This window comes from Hydra vulgaris, chromosome 09, assembly GCF_038396675.1.
Source record: "Hydra vulgaris chromosome 09, alternate assembly HydraT2T_AEP".
In the NCBI taxonomy this organism is placed as follows: Eukaryota; Metazoa; Cnidaria; class Hydrozoa; order Anthoathecata; family Hydridae; genus Hydra; species Hydra vulgaris.
Genome location: NC_088928.1, coordinates 37,302,501 through 37,316,430, shown reverse-complemented (window position 1 = coordinate 37,316,430; position 13,930 = coordinate 37,302,501). Strand labels below are relative to the sequence as shown.

At 31.1% G+C, this 13,930-nt stretch overlaps 2 protein-coding genes across 2 annotated transcripts in view; one reads left to right on the top strand and one right to left on the bottom strand.

The window, feature by feature from the left end:
• Positions 1 to 5,382, bottom strand: part of LOC100206463 (large ribosomal subunit protein uL4) — a 41,398-nt gene extending 36,016 nt beyond the window's left edge. Inside the window, exon 1 of the mRNA XM_065805585.1 lies at positions 5,198 to 5,382. Within this exon, the coding sequence (XP_065661657.1) occupies positions 5,198 to 5,239 (42 nt within the window). The 5' untranslated portion in view covers positions 5,240 to 5,382. The remainder of the gene's footprint in view (positions 1 to 5,197) is intronic.
• Positions 5,383 to 13,613: 8,231 nt separating this feature from the next.
• Positions 13,614 to 13,930, top strand: part of LOC100197176 (eukaryotic initiation factor 4A-III) — a 16,632-nt gene continuing 16,315 nt past the window's right edge. The window contains exon 1 of the mRNA XM_065805583.1: positions 13,614 to 13,837. Within this exon, the coding sequence (XP_065661655.1) occupies positions 13,684 to 13,837 (154 nt within the window). The 5' untranslated portion in view covers positions 13,614 to 13,683. The remainder of the gene's footprint in view (positions 13,838 to 13,930) is intronic.

The window sequence follows — 13,930 nt, the reverse complement described above, 5'->3', positions numbered from 1 at the left end:
ATTTCCAGTGTGTGTGTGTGTGTGTGTGTGTGTGTGTGTGTGTGTGTGTGTGTGTGTGTGTGTGTGTGTGTGTGTGTGTGTGTGTGTGTGTGTGCGTGTGTGTGTGTTTGTGTGTGTGTGTGTTATATATATATATATATATATATATATATATATATATATATATATATATATATATATATATATATATATACATACACATACGCTGGAAATAAGTGTGTGTATATATATATATATATATATATATATATATATACATACATACACATACGCTTGAAATAAGTGTGTGTATATATATATATATATATATATATATATATATATATATATATATATATATATATATCATGGATGCGGAGTCCCAAAAGGACTCCGGCTTTATAACTTCATATTTTTATGGTCTCTGGTGTCCAGAAGCTCTAAACATGTTGGTTAATTAATGACCCGGTATAAGAAAAAAAGTTTTGATGTTTAATGACTTGGAACTTATTGTTTTTAAGCCTGGAGTCCTGGAGTCCTTACCGCCATTATACCTGAGGACTCCGGGTTCAAAAATTGATTGTTCTTCTGACCTATAAGTCATGATTTTTTCCCCATTAGTACCCCATAAGCTTTTTTAAATTTTTAAAGCTCCTGGATACAAAAAACTAGAAAGAAGTAATCTTTTTGTGATTTTCAAATCCGGATTCCTTTTTGAGACTCTGCATCCCTGATATATATACATATATATATACAATGTATATATATACATATAGAATACATTTAGAGGTATTGAAATGCAATTTTTGAAAATTGTTGCTTTCTAGCCCACCCTAGTAACGGAGTCACCTAGAATAATCCACTTTTTAGGAATGCACTTCACCAAATTTGTAGAACAAGTGTTTTAACTCAATCAATCTAATAACATAAGGCATGTTTCCAGCGTTTACATTAGTTGATGGAACTAATGTCAACACTGGAATTAAACAACCCAGCACCTGCAAATTATCTAAAATGATAAGTGTTTTTCAGAACACTGAAGACTTGCAGATTTTAATACTTCAGCTGTGTCATTAAGAGAAGTTCAGTGCCCCATGTAGCTCTGCCAGGTTATCAGATCATGAATATGTGCTTCTCCATTACTATAGTTTTCTAACTATTGGCAAATCAGAGTGTCAAGTCTTTTTTAACCATCAAAATATATTCACGACTTATGCGCTCTTATTTAGTTCCTGTCAATACTTTGTGTTAATCATCATAAGAAATAATGTCAATATTTTCAAGTATAGCTGGTGCTATATCTGCAGCAGATCTGCCTGAGAGTCCATGGCGATCACTGACTAGTGTTGAGCACTGTTAATATCTGAAGAATATCTGTTTCTTATATCTGTTTATATGCAGAATATCGAAAGCAAACTCTGCTTGCTTCTGATACTTTGCAGTTTTTTGTTTCCGTAAAACTATAATATATTTAATTTTACTATTACTTGAGAAACAATATGCAATATAGCATATACCCCCCCCCTCCTTTTATTAATTTTGACTTGTTACTAACAAAATCTCAAAACTAAAAAAAAAATTCAGTGAAAAGCACCAATAAAAATCAGAAAAAAATTATTTTAATCACCAATAAAAACAAAAAGTTTCAGTGTAAACAGAGACAAAGTTTATTTTTCATAATAAAATGTTTTGTTCAGATACTTATTTCTCTGTATGTATGTATGTATGTATGTATGTATGTATGTATGTATGTATATATATATATAAACAATAATGAAAGAAAAGATTGCTGCCCCAGCCCAAACCCTTAGTCGATGTAACAGCACTCCTATCGGCAGATCAAATAACCCCAGCCCTGGCTATGGTTAATCAAACTCGACTCTGGCTTCAGTCAAATATTAGCCCCAGTCGCTTACTTGGTTGGTTGCATTTTTCTCACATTCCTATCAAACTAACCCCGCAACATTTTGATCAGATTTAAATCAGACAAATGAAGAGATCATTTTCTATATTTTATTATTCCATATTATTTCTCTCTCTCTCTCTCTCCTCTCTCTCTCTCTTTGCAGAAACGCATATTTTTGGATAATATATTAGTTTATGCCTTGACTGGTATTGCTACCAGTGAGTGTGGTTTTAAGCACACTCTGCAAGCTAATTCTAGTGATGGTTTGACTTCGATTGATCAAGTCTTGCTTGAAATGAATTAACTGAAATAGCTGCAATAATATTTTCTAGCAGTGCATTCCTATAACTTGCAGCTCAATTTAGTAAAACATTTTCTCTATAACTATTAGGGGGTCCTAAATAACAACATTTTTTTTTAAATCTATGCTGCCACCCCCTTAATGTGGTTTATATGATAAAATAGCACTGGATTTATAAATTTTTTCAATGAAAAATATTTTTAGGGGTCCCCCAAAACCCTTGAACATTTAATGGGTCCCTAATATTAATACGAAAAAAGTTTTTCAAACGCATGTCTTATTGGGTCTCAAAAGAAACAAAATTATATAAAAACTTTAAAAATAATCATCATTTTACAAAAAAATTATTATTTTAGATTTTTGTGAATAGAAAATGACATTTTTTAACTAAAAACAAAAAAATAAGGAACTTAACAAGATTTTTTGATTATAATTTTTTTACAAGCCAAAATTTTTATATAATCTCCTTTCTTTTGAGACCCAATATGATATACTTCTGAAAAATTATTATTTTGATAACTATAGGGACCCGTCTGACGTTCAAGGGTCTTTGGGGATTCTTTAATATTTTTTATTTAAAAAAATTTTAAATACAGTGTTATTTTATTATATAGAACACATTAAGGGGGTGGCAGCACAGATTTTTAGAAAATGTGGTTATTTGGGACACCCTAATAATTATGTAACAAAAATTCTTTAGATTAATTTAAGCTATGGCTACAAGTACAACTTGAACAAATGAGGATCACAACTTTGGCTGTGTGACAGAGAACTGTATTTTGCTGAAAAATACAGCCACCAATCTAAAAGAATTTTGGCAGCAATTTCTGGTGTTTTGGTAACATTTATTTACTGGTTTTGGTTTGTTTTATCTAACACTGCACTCTTTCTAAAATGGGGATATTTTGTTTTTGATAAGGATCTCATACCAGTAAAGCAAACTCAAGAAGTTGTTGAATAAAAGAAACATTTAGAGATTTTAGCAGTTCTGCATAAAATTGAACAATAGTTTTTTCATCATGCCTGAAATGCAATGTGCTTTGCTTGCACTTAACACTAATTGATTTTAAAGTTATCTGAAAAATCACTTCTAGGTCCCTTTTTGAAACTGATCTATTTCGTTTAATCATTTATATGATTGGATACCTCTTATTTATATAGCAATAGTGCATAAATGAGCATTTGTTAATATTAAAACTAAGCAACCAAATTTAATTCCAAGCATATGCAAAGTTTAAATTGCATTGTAATTAATTACTTAACTCATCTGAAGAACAAATTGACATGATTTTTGTTTCATCAGCATACAATTTTATATATTGCTGTGATTCATATATCTATATAATATTTTTGTATCATTTATTCATACTTTTGTCTTGCTATAGAAATTTCAAATGAAACTCTTTTTGATATTTGTTTATATCAAACTACCACTATAGAAAGGTTTCATTATAGATTTTTATATCTGATTTCCACAGATACCACACCAAAAGGGATCCATCTCTTAAAAGGCATTACTCAGTTTATTTTTCTTTGTTTTGTGTATGAAATCCTGTTGACATTCAGCATCTATTAAATTTGGAGATATTTTTAAAACTTGGATACAATAATAATTTTTTTGATGAAATTAGTATTTTGTTTCATAGATTAAAACTATCAAGTTAACCAACAATAAACCTGGCTTGTGAGAAATTCATTTCTTAATTGTTTTACATTCTTGAACATATTTTGAACTCCAAATTCTGTGATTATTTTTAACACTTTTGCAATATTTTTAGCTACTTTATTATCTAAAGAAACTTTGAGCAGATTTTTTTACTTCTGCTGGATGATTATAATATATATACTAGTAAGAAAAATGTCTTACTTGATTCGTTTGTTAATTTATAAGCATGTTATTTATAAGCAAGTTCAGCTACTTTTGTAACTGAACTTGTTTAAAACTTTGTTAAATCATATAAATTTTAAATCTATATGATTTAACAAAGTTAAATCAAATAAAAAAATAAAAATTTCTATAGTTAATGCATGTATTTTCAGGTTTTTAACTTACGCAAATTTATACAAACATGTTGGTACATTTAAAAACAGATATATTGTAAATAAAAAGATGGAAGCTTTAATATTGTTGAGATAACCCCTTTCTGCCAATGTTACAATGCGCATGATATGAATTTAATTTTTAAAATTAAGTATAATTGTCAGGTAAACCGCACTTATTTAGGGTGGCTCTTAAAACAACATTTTTGAAAAAAACCTGTTCCTACCCCTTTACTTTGTTCTATATAATACTAAAACACTAGGTTTAAAATTTTTTTGAACAAAAAATTGTTTTAGGAGTAGCTCAAGACCCTTAAAAATTTGACTGGTCCCTAAAATTTTGAAAATAAAAGTTCTTCTAAAGTATGTCAACCTGATACTCAAAAAAAGCGAAATTATATAAAAACTTTAAAAATAATAATCAATTTACAAAAAAATAACTTTTTTCTTAAATAAATGCATAAAAACTATTGTTTTAAAGCTGAAAATAAAAAATGTCATTATTTTCAAGTTTTAAAAAAATAGTTTTTTTAAACATTTTTTTGTAAAGTGATTACTGTTTTTGAAGTTTTTATATAATTTCGCTTCTTTTGAGTACCAGGTTGACATACTTTAGAAGAACTTTTATTTTCAAAATTTTAGAGACCAGTCAAATTTTTAAGGGTCTTGAACTACCCCTAAAAAAATTTTTTGTTCAAAAAAATTTTAAACCTAGTGTTTTAGTATTATATAGAACAAAGTAAAGGGGTAGGAACAGGTTTTTTTCAAAAATGTTGTTTTAAGAGCCACCCTAGCACTCATGAAAGCACTAATCAATTTATGGGGAACTTTTTAGGTCCTCTTTGTATAACTTTAAACTGTTCACTCAACTCGCACAGCAAATCCATCGTTAAACTACATTTAACGCTTTAATAAAAATAAGGCATTAAAACAAATATCTTCTAAATCTGAACTTTATTCGATAAACTTACAAGACAGTGATAAAACTGACTAAAAGATCTTGGTATCATCATTCTCGAAATTCACGTGCAACCTCGGGATATTGACGAGTATAAACAATACTAAAAAGTTCGTAAACCGTGAATGACAAATAAACATATTGCGAAAAGAAAAAAAGGGAATCATCGCACTTGGTTCAAAAAACAATCGCAAATTTTTTAGTTGCTAATTTTGTTTGTTTTACGACCGGACAAGCACTATGGGCTCGGGGAGGAGGGGGGAGGGAAACCGACGGGGCCCTCACTGTACCAAAAAATTTAGCAAAAATAAATCAAACCGCATAGTTAATCACAGAGTTTTTTGTCATACGGGTACATGCACTCCATCAATTTATTCGGCACGTTTAAAAAAATAAATTCATATGCAAGGTTTTAAAAATACAGTAATTTTAAATTGCTGTGCCGCACCATTTTAATTAAAAAAAAAATTGAAAATAAGAAAAAGGTATATATTTGCAATTTTATATTATAGCAAGTAATCAGAAAGAAGTTTTGATGATTTTGCCAAACTGTGGACGACCTCATTGTAACTAATTTTTATGTCATTCTCAACATTCATCAAAATATTCGTGGTGCTCTTCACCCAGAAGACTACAAAGGCAATTTTTACAATCTTTAACTTCAAAAAAGTTTGCTCACACTTGACCTGTGTGTTGGCTAAACCATGAAAAATGGAGTCGGATGATTATTGTTTCGCTTTAAACTTCGACCAATGTTGATAAAAATCTTGATGAGAAGTTTCGACAGTTTGTTCACTATAGGGCCCCAAGGGGATCTTTTGTGACTGATGAAATTCTTGATGTGGTAGAAGACAGCGTGAATTTTAGATGTTACGCTTGCACCAGTTATCATTAAGTAACACCTTTTGAAATTTTCAATTTTTTTAGCAAAATCCGGCTGAAGGATGTATCCAAAGCAAGCCCTCACAACTAAATTGTAGCTTTTGAATGCTTCAATTATGCACAAAATTTTAGGAACCATGTTTGTACCAGCAAGTTGCTGCAGCACCTCCACATTTTGAGGAAGTTTCCTGCGCTCATTTCCTTCAAACTGGCCCCCATAATTTGGGCTCAGTTAAACGTGGAGGGCGGCTGGCCACTTAACAGCTTCTATCCAAGCAGTTTTAAGGGTCTTGAAAAGATGGTTGATAACTCCTAAGAGGAGATGCAATTCCATCGGTGGAATGATTTCCAAAATCAAAACATTGACAGGCCCGCAGATGATTGGCTTTCGAATGACATTGCCAAACAACTTTGCATTAGCAACAACCCCGCCAGATTGCTGAAAAGACTCGAGCCTTGAATTGATTGAGCCCAGTGTTCGCAAGTTTCCAGATTTGGCAACCCACTTGGATTTGACATCACACTATGTGCAAGGGTGCGTACTTGAATGGATTTGAAGACCACAAATTATATTTGCAATTTTCATATCACAAGTCAAAATTAGTTTTAAATCCATTTGCATTAATCAGTGACCAGATTTGTTCAACATTTAAGTGTGTTTCTGGCAAATCTTCTGATACCCCAACAAGAATTTGTCTCTTGACTCCAGTGTCTTTATCAGTCCTTTGAGTGAGAGGTTGTTGTTGTCGCGGTGAGCTGGTTTCATCTCGTAACGCAGTATTGACAATGCTTAGGCAAAACTTGAGAAAACCTTTGCCACCATCAATTTCGAGCTTAACAAAATAGCCACCAGAAACTTATATAACTTCATATCTTAATTGTAGAATTAACTACCATGTTTATTGTATTACCTTTGCAAAATTAATGCATATAAACAATAAATAGTTATTATTAATTTGTATTAGTGTGTTTTACTTGTGCATATTTATTTATAGTGAGGTCCAGGATCTTTAAGCATTGCAGGGGTCTGGGGGAATCCCCACAACCTTCCTGGCAAGTCCGACCCTGTTGAGTTTGTTAGACAAGTTAAAAGATACTGACGAAAAAACCGCAGGGTGGGTGGTATTAAAAAAATAAACTTTTGGCATAACATGATTGTGCATTGAAAAAAATCCGCAAATACTTTTGAAGGACTTTACATTTTGTTAGTAAGAAAATTTTGTTTTGAGGTTAATTTTTCTTGTATTCTAATTATACGTGTTTTGTATTACGTTATTTGTATACGTAATTATACGTGTAAATACTTGAAGAATTTACATGCAAAATTACTTTAAATTTAAATTTAAAGTTATACATCTTTCGATGAGACTAAGTATATACTTAAACTCGTAGAAAGATCTAACAAGACCGCAGCGCTTGGAGGCGCTGAGGATAAAATAAAAGATGACCTCTAGACAATCTACTAGCTGCTGTTTGTAGAAGGCCTCCTAGGCAAAGACTTAAGGGGTAAGCAGAATAATTCTATTCGGCAGCCTCGAACCCCTTTTTTATCAATTAGGGTGACGTATATGTAAACCTGTGTTACAGTATCACTTGCATAAGATGACGAATGCCGGATCTTTTTGGCTTCACTTATAGGTTTTGATTGTACCCCCCTCGATAGTTGCAATGCAACTATTTCTCTTACCTCCTAATGAGGGGACAGCTTTAAAACTCAGTTTAATGGTTCTGAGGCCGGCTGGTAGTAAAATTTCCAAACCCTTAAGTAGTTCTCAGAGAAGCCAATTCCATCAACAGCACAAAATATTAGAGTGTTAACAATGAAATGTTGCGCATAGATGGTGTCTCTGTTGATGCTTTTGGTGCATATTGTTGAGGCCACATAAAGAGCCCTATGTTACGACTTAAGTTTATTAACAGAATTGAGACAACTGCATTGCTCATTGCTCAGGAGGCCGTGGTCTATCTATGAATGAGTCAAGTTCTCTTTAAACTTAAATCATACCAAAAGAAACCCAAAATATTAAACATAAAAAATTATCCCCACCACCTAACTGTTTTAATATATATTTTACAAGTATTCGTAGAAAACATTTTAATTCGTGCGAAACAACTTTCTATCAATTGAATCTTACCTCTTCCAAAAATCGCCATTTACTTACTCTTAGTGAGACTAATTTAAGTTCTACAATTCCTTCTTCAGATCTCAGTGTTGATGGGTACTATCTTTTGATTCGCAAAAACTCCAATAGTCACATCCTTTGCTTGCACTGCAGACACTAAAGCCCGTAACTTCTACATTTCTTAAACTCTTACTCAGATATTTAAATTTGTGATATATTTTTCTGACAACTCTAATCATTTACTTTGATTTTTTTTGTGACGTTCCTTAGGCTGAAGTCTTTTCTCTCATGCTGATAACTGCGTCTCCTATTTAACCTCCAGGATTCAAGCAGGAACAGAAGCTTTTATTCCTTTTTGTCGGTTCCAATTCAAGCTTCATTCTACTTCATGGTTTTAACCTTCTTATGCAGCTGCAATATCTAATCGTAATCATTTTTTCATCTTTTTCAAAAAATAACTCTCTCAAGAAGAAACGGCTGTATATTATTGTAAGAAATCGATGTAAAAAGACGCTGTCAGATGCTAAAATCCATTATTTTCAGTTTACTAAATCTCGTATCTTATTTCAAAGGTTATATTTAAAAGACTGCATTATTAATAAGGGTAGGTCTAATATTCCATTTCTCATTCATGGGACTGATTTTATTACCTCTCCACAAAAAAATTTTCTTTTAATTCGGCTCTTGAATCTTATTGCCATTCCAATTAAACAGGTTAACCCATTGTTAGACATTCAAATCACTCCAGTTTCCGTTGCTAAAGTCATATCTCAATTAAACTCTTCTACAGCTTATGTTCCTGACAACATTCCTGTCATAGTCTTACAAAGATGTTCTCCAGAACTCTCTTCAATTCTCTCTAAACTATAACTACTAACTAATACAACTAATAAGTGCTTGACTGAGTCTTGTTTTACTGCCTGCTGAAAAATAGCATCTGTTGTTCCAATTTTCAAAAACTCCAGTAAACATTCTGACCCCTCCAATTATTGTCCGATCAGTCTTCTTTATGTTATTGGCAAGGTCTTTTAGTCTTTGATCAACAAATTTCTCACATCTCATCTTGAATCAAATAATTATCAGACAATCAATACGGTTTTTGATCCTCTCGCTTTACGCTGACTTGCTAACTGATGTGACTGAAAGATTTACTGTGCAGATGGAGGAGGTGAGGCTAGGGTTATTGCTCTTGACATATCTAAAGCTTTTGACAAAGTTTGGCATGCTAGTTTTCTCCATAAGCTTGCTTCATTTGCTTCACACTTATTGAGCTCTTTTATGCGTATTAAAGAAAATGTGTCAATTGCATCAGTAGAAACTTTTTCTACTGATATTTCTTCTTCTTTTCCCGGGAAATTTTGCTCAAAATTTCCGGAATTTTTTAAAATTTTTTATTACAATAAACTTATAGTTATTACTCTCGAGTCCTTAAACAAGCGTGGGTGGGTAGGAATAAAAGGAGGGGGCGGATTTTAGTCCAGATCTAATAAACAGGGGGAGGGGGGAAGGGGAATAATATTAGGGGGGGGGGGGAATATTTTATGTTACAATATACGTATATTTTATAAAAATTTTCGGTTTATAAATCCAAACTAATATTTTTTACATAACACGCATAAAACTATTTAAATCTAGCGTGGCTCACGGTCAAATGCGCATTTTCTAACAGCTGTTTTATAATAATTTCAATAGTATTTAATAAATTTTATACTTTGGTGAAAAATAAATTAAAAGATCATTTTCGATAAATCGGGATTTACTTGGTTGGTGATTTTTAAAGCCTATTTACACTGTAAAATTTTGTTTTATCAGTGACTGTAATAAATATTTTCTAAGTTTTAAGGCCGATTTTCACTGATTTTTTTTTGGTAACGAGTAAAAATTAATAAACGGGGGAGGGGGTCTAAATAAGCTTGGGGTGGGTGAGAAAATTTTCCAAAAATTAATAAACGTACCCCCCCCTTCTTTTATTAGGGACTCGAGAGTATATATTTTTATAAAATTTATTTCTTTGTTTTAAAAATATACATTTTATCTTCGTAGCATTTGGGTATTCTTTAAATATTTCAACAAAAATATAAAGTAATATAAACCCACAAGCGAAAAATACAATCTTTTAGTCGAAAAATATAATCTTTAAGTCAAATTTTTATAGTCAATTTAAAAACCACGCATTTTTCTAAAAAATTAATAAAACGCTCAAGTTATTATATATTACTTTTACTTACATTACTTTTGTGAAATAAAAAATAATGCAGATGTTTTCCGAGTTAGCTTGTCTTTTGAGTTTGTGTATAACATATTTCAGCTTTTACTTCTCTCAACAACGATGTAAAATTTTCACAAAATACAAAAAATAAAATCTTTTTTAGAGTAACAAGTTTTATTGTGCATTATTTTCGCAGAGTGTTTTAAAGAAACAAAGATTTTTTTATGTGTAAAGGTTGCTTACAAAGACGATTTTAGAGGGATGGTGTGTGGGGAAAGGGAGTGTTTTACCCCCACAAAGAAGGTGATTTTTAAGTTATAGTCGGTTTTTGACACAAATCAGGCGGGTGAATTTTTATTTTAAGGACCTTTTTTTACTTTTATTTTAAAGAAACCAGTCGGTACTTTTACAGATTCACCCTCATTTTTTAATATATTGATTTATGTAGCCAAATGCAAGGTTGTGGCGAGTGAGACTCAAGTTTTAAAAGCACTTATTTAAACATAACGGTGGAATTTATTACCCCGAAATCATTAGTTCTTTATTTTTATTGCTAACTATGTTTTTAAATAGTTTAAAATTAGCAAAAAATTTTCTTTGCTTTTTGCCTTTCATTTATTTATTTAAATCAAGAAAAAATTGTAATAATCCGGTAAATATTGAATCAAATCTTTTTATATATTGTTTTAGAGTTTTCAGTAACTTTTAGGCCAATTTAATAGATATTGAAAAGTGACCCATCTAATAGCCAATTTAATAGATATTGAAAAGTGCCAATTTAATAGATATTGGCCAATTTAATAGATATTGAAAAGTGCCCCATCTCCTTTAGGGGTGCCCATTATGTTAAGCCTTAAGCAAAACTTGCTACGGCAAAGAACATCAATATACTTAGGAAATGACGGGATAAAACAGTTAGAAAATTTCATAATCATAAGTTGCTACTTAAAGTTATAATAATAAATAATAAACTAATAAAACTCAATAAAATACCAAAAAAGTGTTTTTTAAAGTTTTTAAAATTTTAATAATCTACTTCACAATATTTTACCATAAAGTTATCCATAACTGCCTAAATAAGATATAAAATTTTACCCGTTAATTTAAAAAAAACCGTGAAACAATATTTGTTAAATCTAACCAGTAGAAACATTTTTTTTTTTTAATCTTTTCGTTATGTATTTATTTATCTTGTTATATATTTACTAATAGGTATGTGTATGTTTATGTGTATAATAGGTATGTGTATGTAACTCTTAAATATGTAAGAAATATTTTTATACTTATATATTTTATGAATTTAAACGTGTAAGTAAAGTAAACTATTTCGCTACTTAAGGAGCAAAGTGATAAGATGTATTTTCTTCTGCTTGCTCCTGTCAGAATTTAACGAATATATTTTATTTATTTTTTTACAAGTACATTGTAAAATTATTTGTTTATTGACGAAATATATACAAGTAAAAATTATAAAATATCTTATATTTTATTGAAAATTGTCAAAATTTCCGAAAAAATTTTCGGAAATTTTTTCGAGTTGAAAATTTTCGGGAAATTTTCACCCCTATTTACTCCCAACAAGTCTGCATACAACCATGATTAAGTTTGGAGTTACTAGAACAAAAAAATAGAATTATAGAGCAAGAAAACGGTTGGCAGAAGGCTCGAAGAGTTTTAAGTTGCGTCCCAGCTCTGCTAGCACACTTACGTTGGGCTAACGTATGTAAATACATCACAAATGTTAGCTGTTTTCTCCGATACAAATACAACGTTGATCCAATGTTAGTTTTATCGTAATATACATTGGAATAACGTTGGATTATATACAGTTGTGTTTGTATCGAAAAAATTTTTACGGAAATATTTGCTAACTATTTTTAACCACGTCGTTATTAAGGTTTTCATTAATATAAATTCTATACAACTAACATTGGATCAACGTTGTATTTGCATAGGAGAAACCAGCCGACGCTCGGGATGTATTTACATACATTGGCCCAACGTAAGTATGCTAGCTGGGATGAGTCAGGAAAACATGAAGAGGAGAGAGTTTTAAAAGGTTAAAGTGCGGGAAAAAAAACTAGACAAATAAAAGTTTTAAAAGCATGTAGTGACAAATACAGTAAACGAATGAGATTTTGCCGAATGACGAGTCAAGCAAAAATGAGTTTTAGTAGATAGAACTATAGATGATGATACTCCTTTTAGCAGCAACCGTGATAGTATTTGTAGTAAAATGAAAGAGATGCAACTTTACGACGATGGGAAAGAGGTTCAAGCTTAGCAGTTTGTTTAGAAGAGAAAAAGAATCTATAGAAGAAACAGCCCAAATATGACAACAGTATTCCATACAGGAACGAATAAGAGATTTATAGAGGTAAAGAATGAAATCAGGAGGGAGAAAAAAGCACGATAAAAAGAAGCAACATTAGCAGATGCTAGTTTTGCTGTCGATTTTATATAGGGTTATCATAAAAGGTCAGTAGTAAACGATAATCCAAGAAGACGTAAAAAAGAGGACTCAGTGATCAGGGTTGCCATTCATTAAATAAGAATGTCGACAGCATTGCGATAGTTTTTTGCAGCAAATAACTGAGTTTTATTGGAATTAAAACTTATTAGCCAATGCTGGCTGTTCTAAGCGATTGAAAAGAGAAGACTTTTTGTTAAGATAAGGGTACAAAATAGAGTTATCAGCAAAAAGAGCTACTTTAGATGTAAGGTTTTTGGAAATATTATTAATGTAGATAAGAACAAAACAGGAATAAAACTTTCCGTTGCAAAAAAAAAAAAAAGTTTTACAATCTGTTATCAACAGATTATTAAAACTCATTATAAAATAATGTATTACCTATAATACCTGTAATAACCCTATAATAATATAATATATTATTATAGGATCGAAGAACAAATGAATATGAGAAAAGAAACCTGTGGAGGAAATTATATTATTTAAAAAAAAGCAGCACATTTAGCACATTAATGGTCCTGGAGTCCCAATCGGCTATCCGCGTCACTGAGAAAGTTCAACTGAGAGTTTGTAAAATCACTAAAGTGTTTTGGTGGTTTTACAAATTTGAAAACTCCGTATTAGCTATAAGATTTTAAATACTTCTTTTCTTTTTTTAATTGATTTTTTGTCAAATACAACTCATTTATGTTATTTGGCACAGAAAAGTGCACATCAGTGTTAACCAGTTAGTTACGCACAAATACAAATCGATTTTTGATAAAGGGTTTCGGTTTGCGAGCCTACACTACAGCTCCACGCTTAGCAAAGAAAATATGGCTGAAGAAATTAGACGTCGTGTAATTGAAACTGAAACAGAAGAAGAAGATTCTAAGCTTGTGTTTGAAACATCTGAAGATGTAAAAGTTACCAAAACATTTGAGCAGATGAAGCTCCGGGAAGATCTTATTCGTGGAATATATGCTTATGGTATAAGTTTAAAAAAAATAGTGTGCTAGTAATTGCTTTAGTTGTAGATGTTTTATGTGCTTTTTCTAAATTCTTATTGATTATTTGGACTGA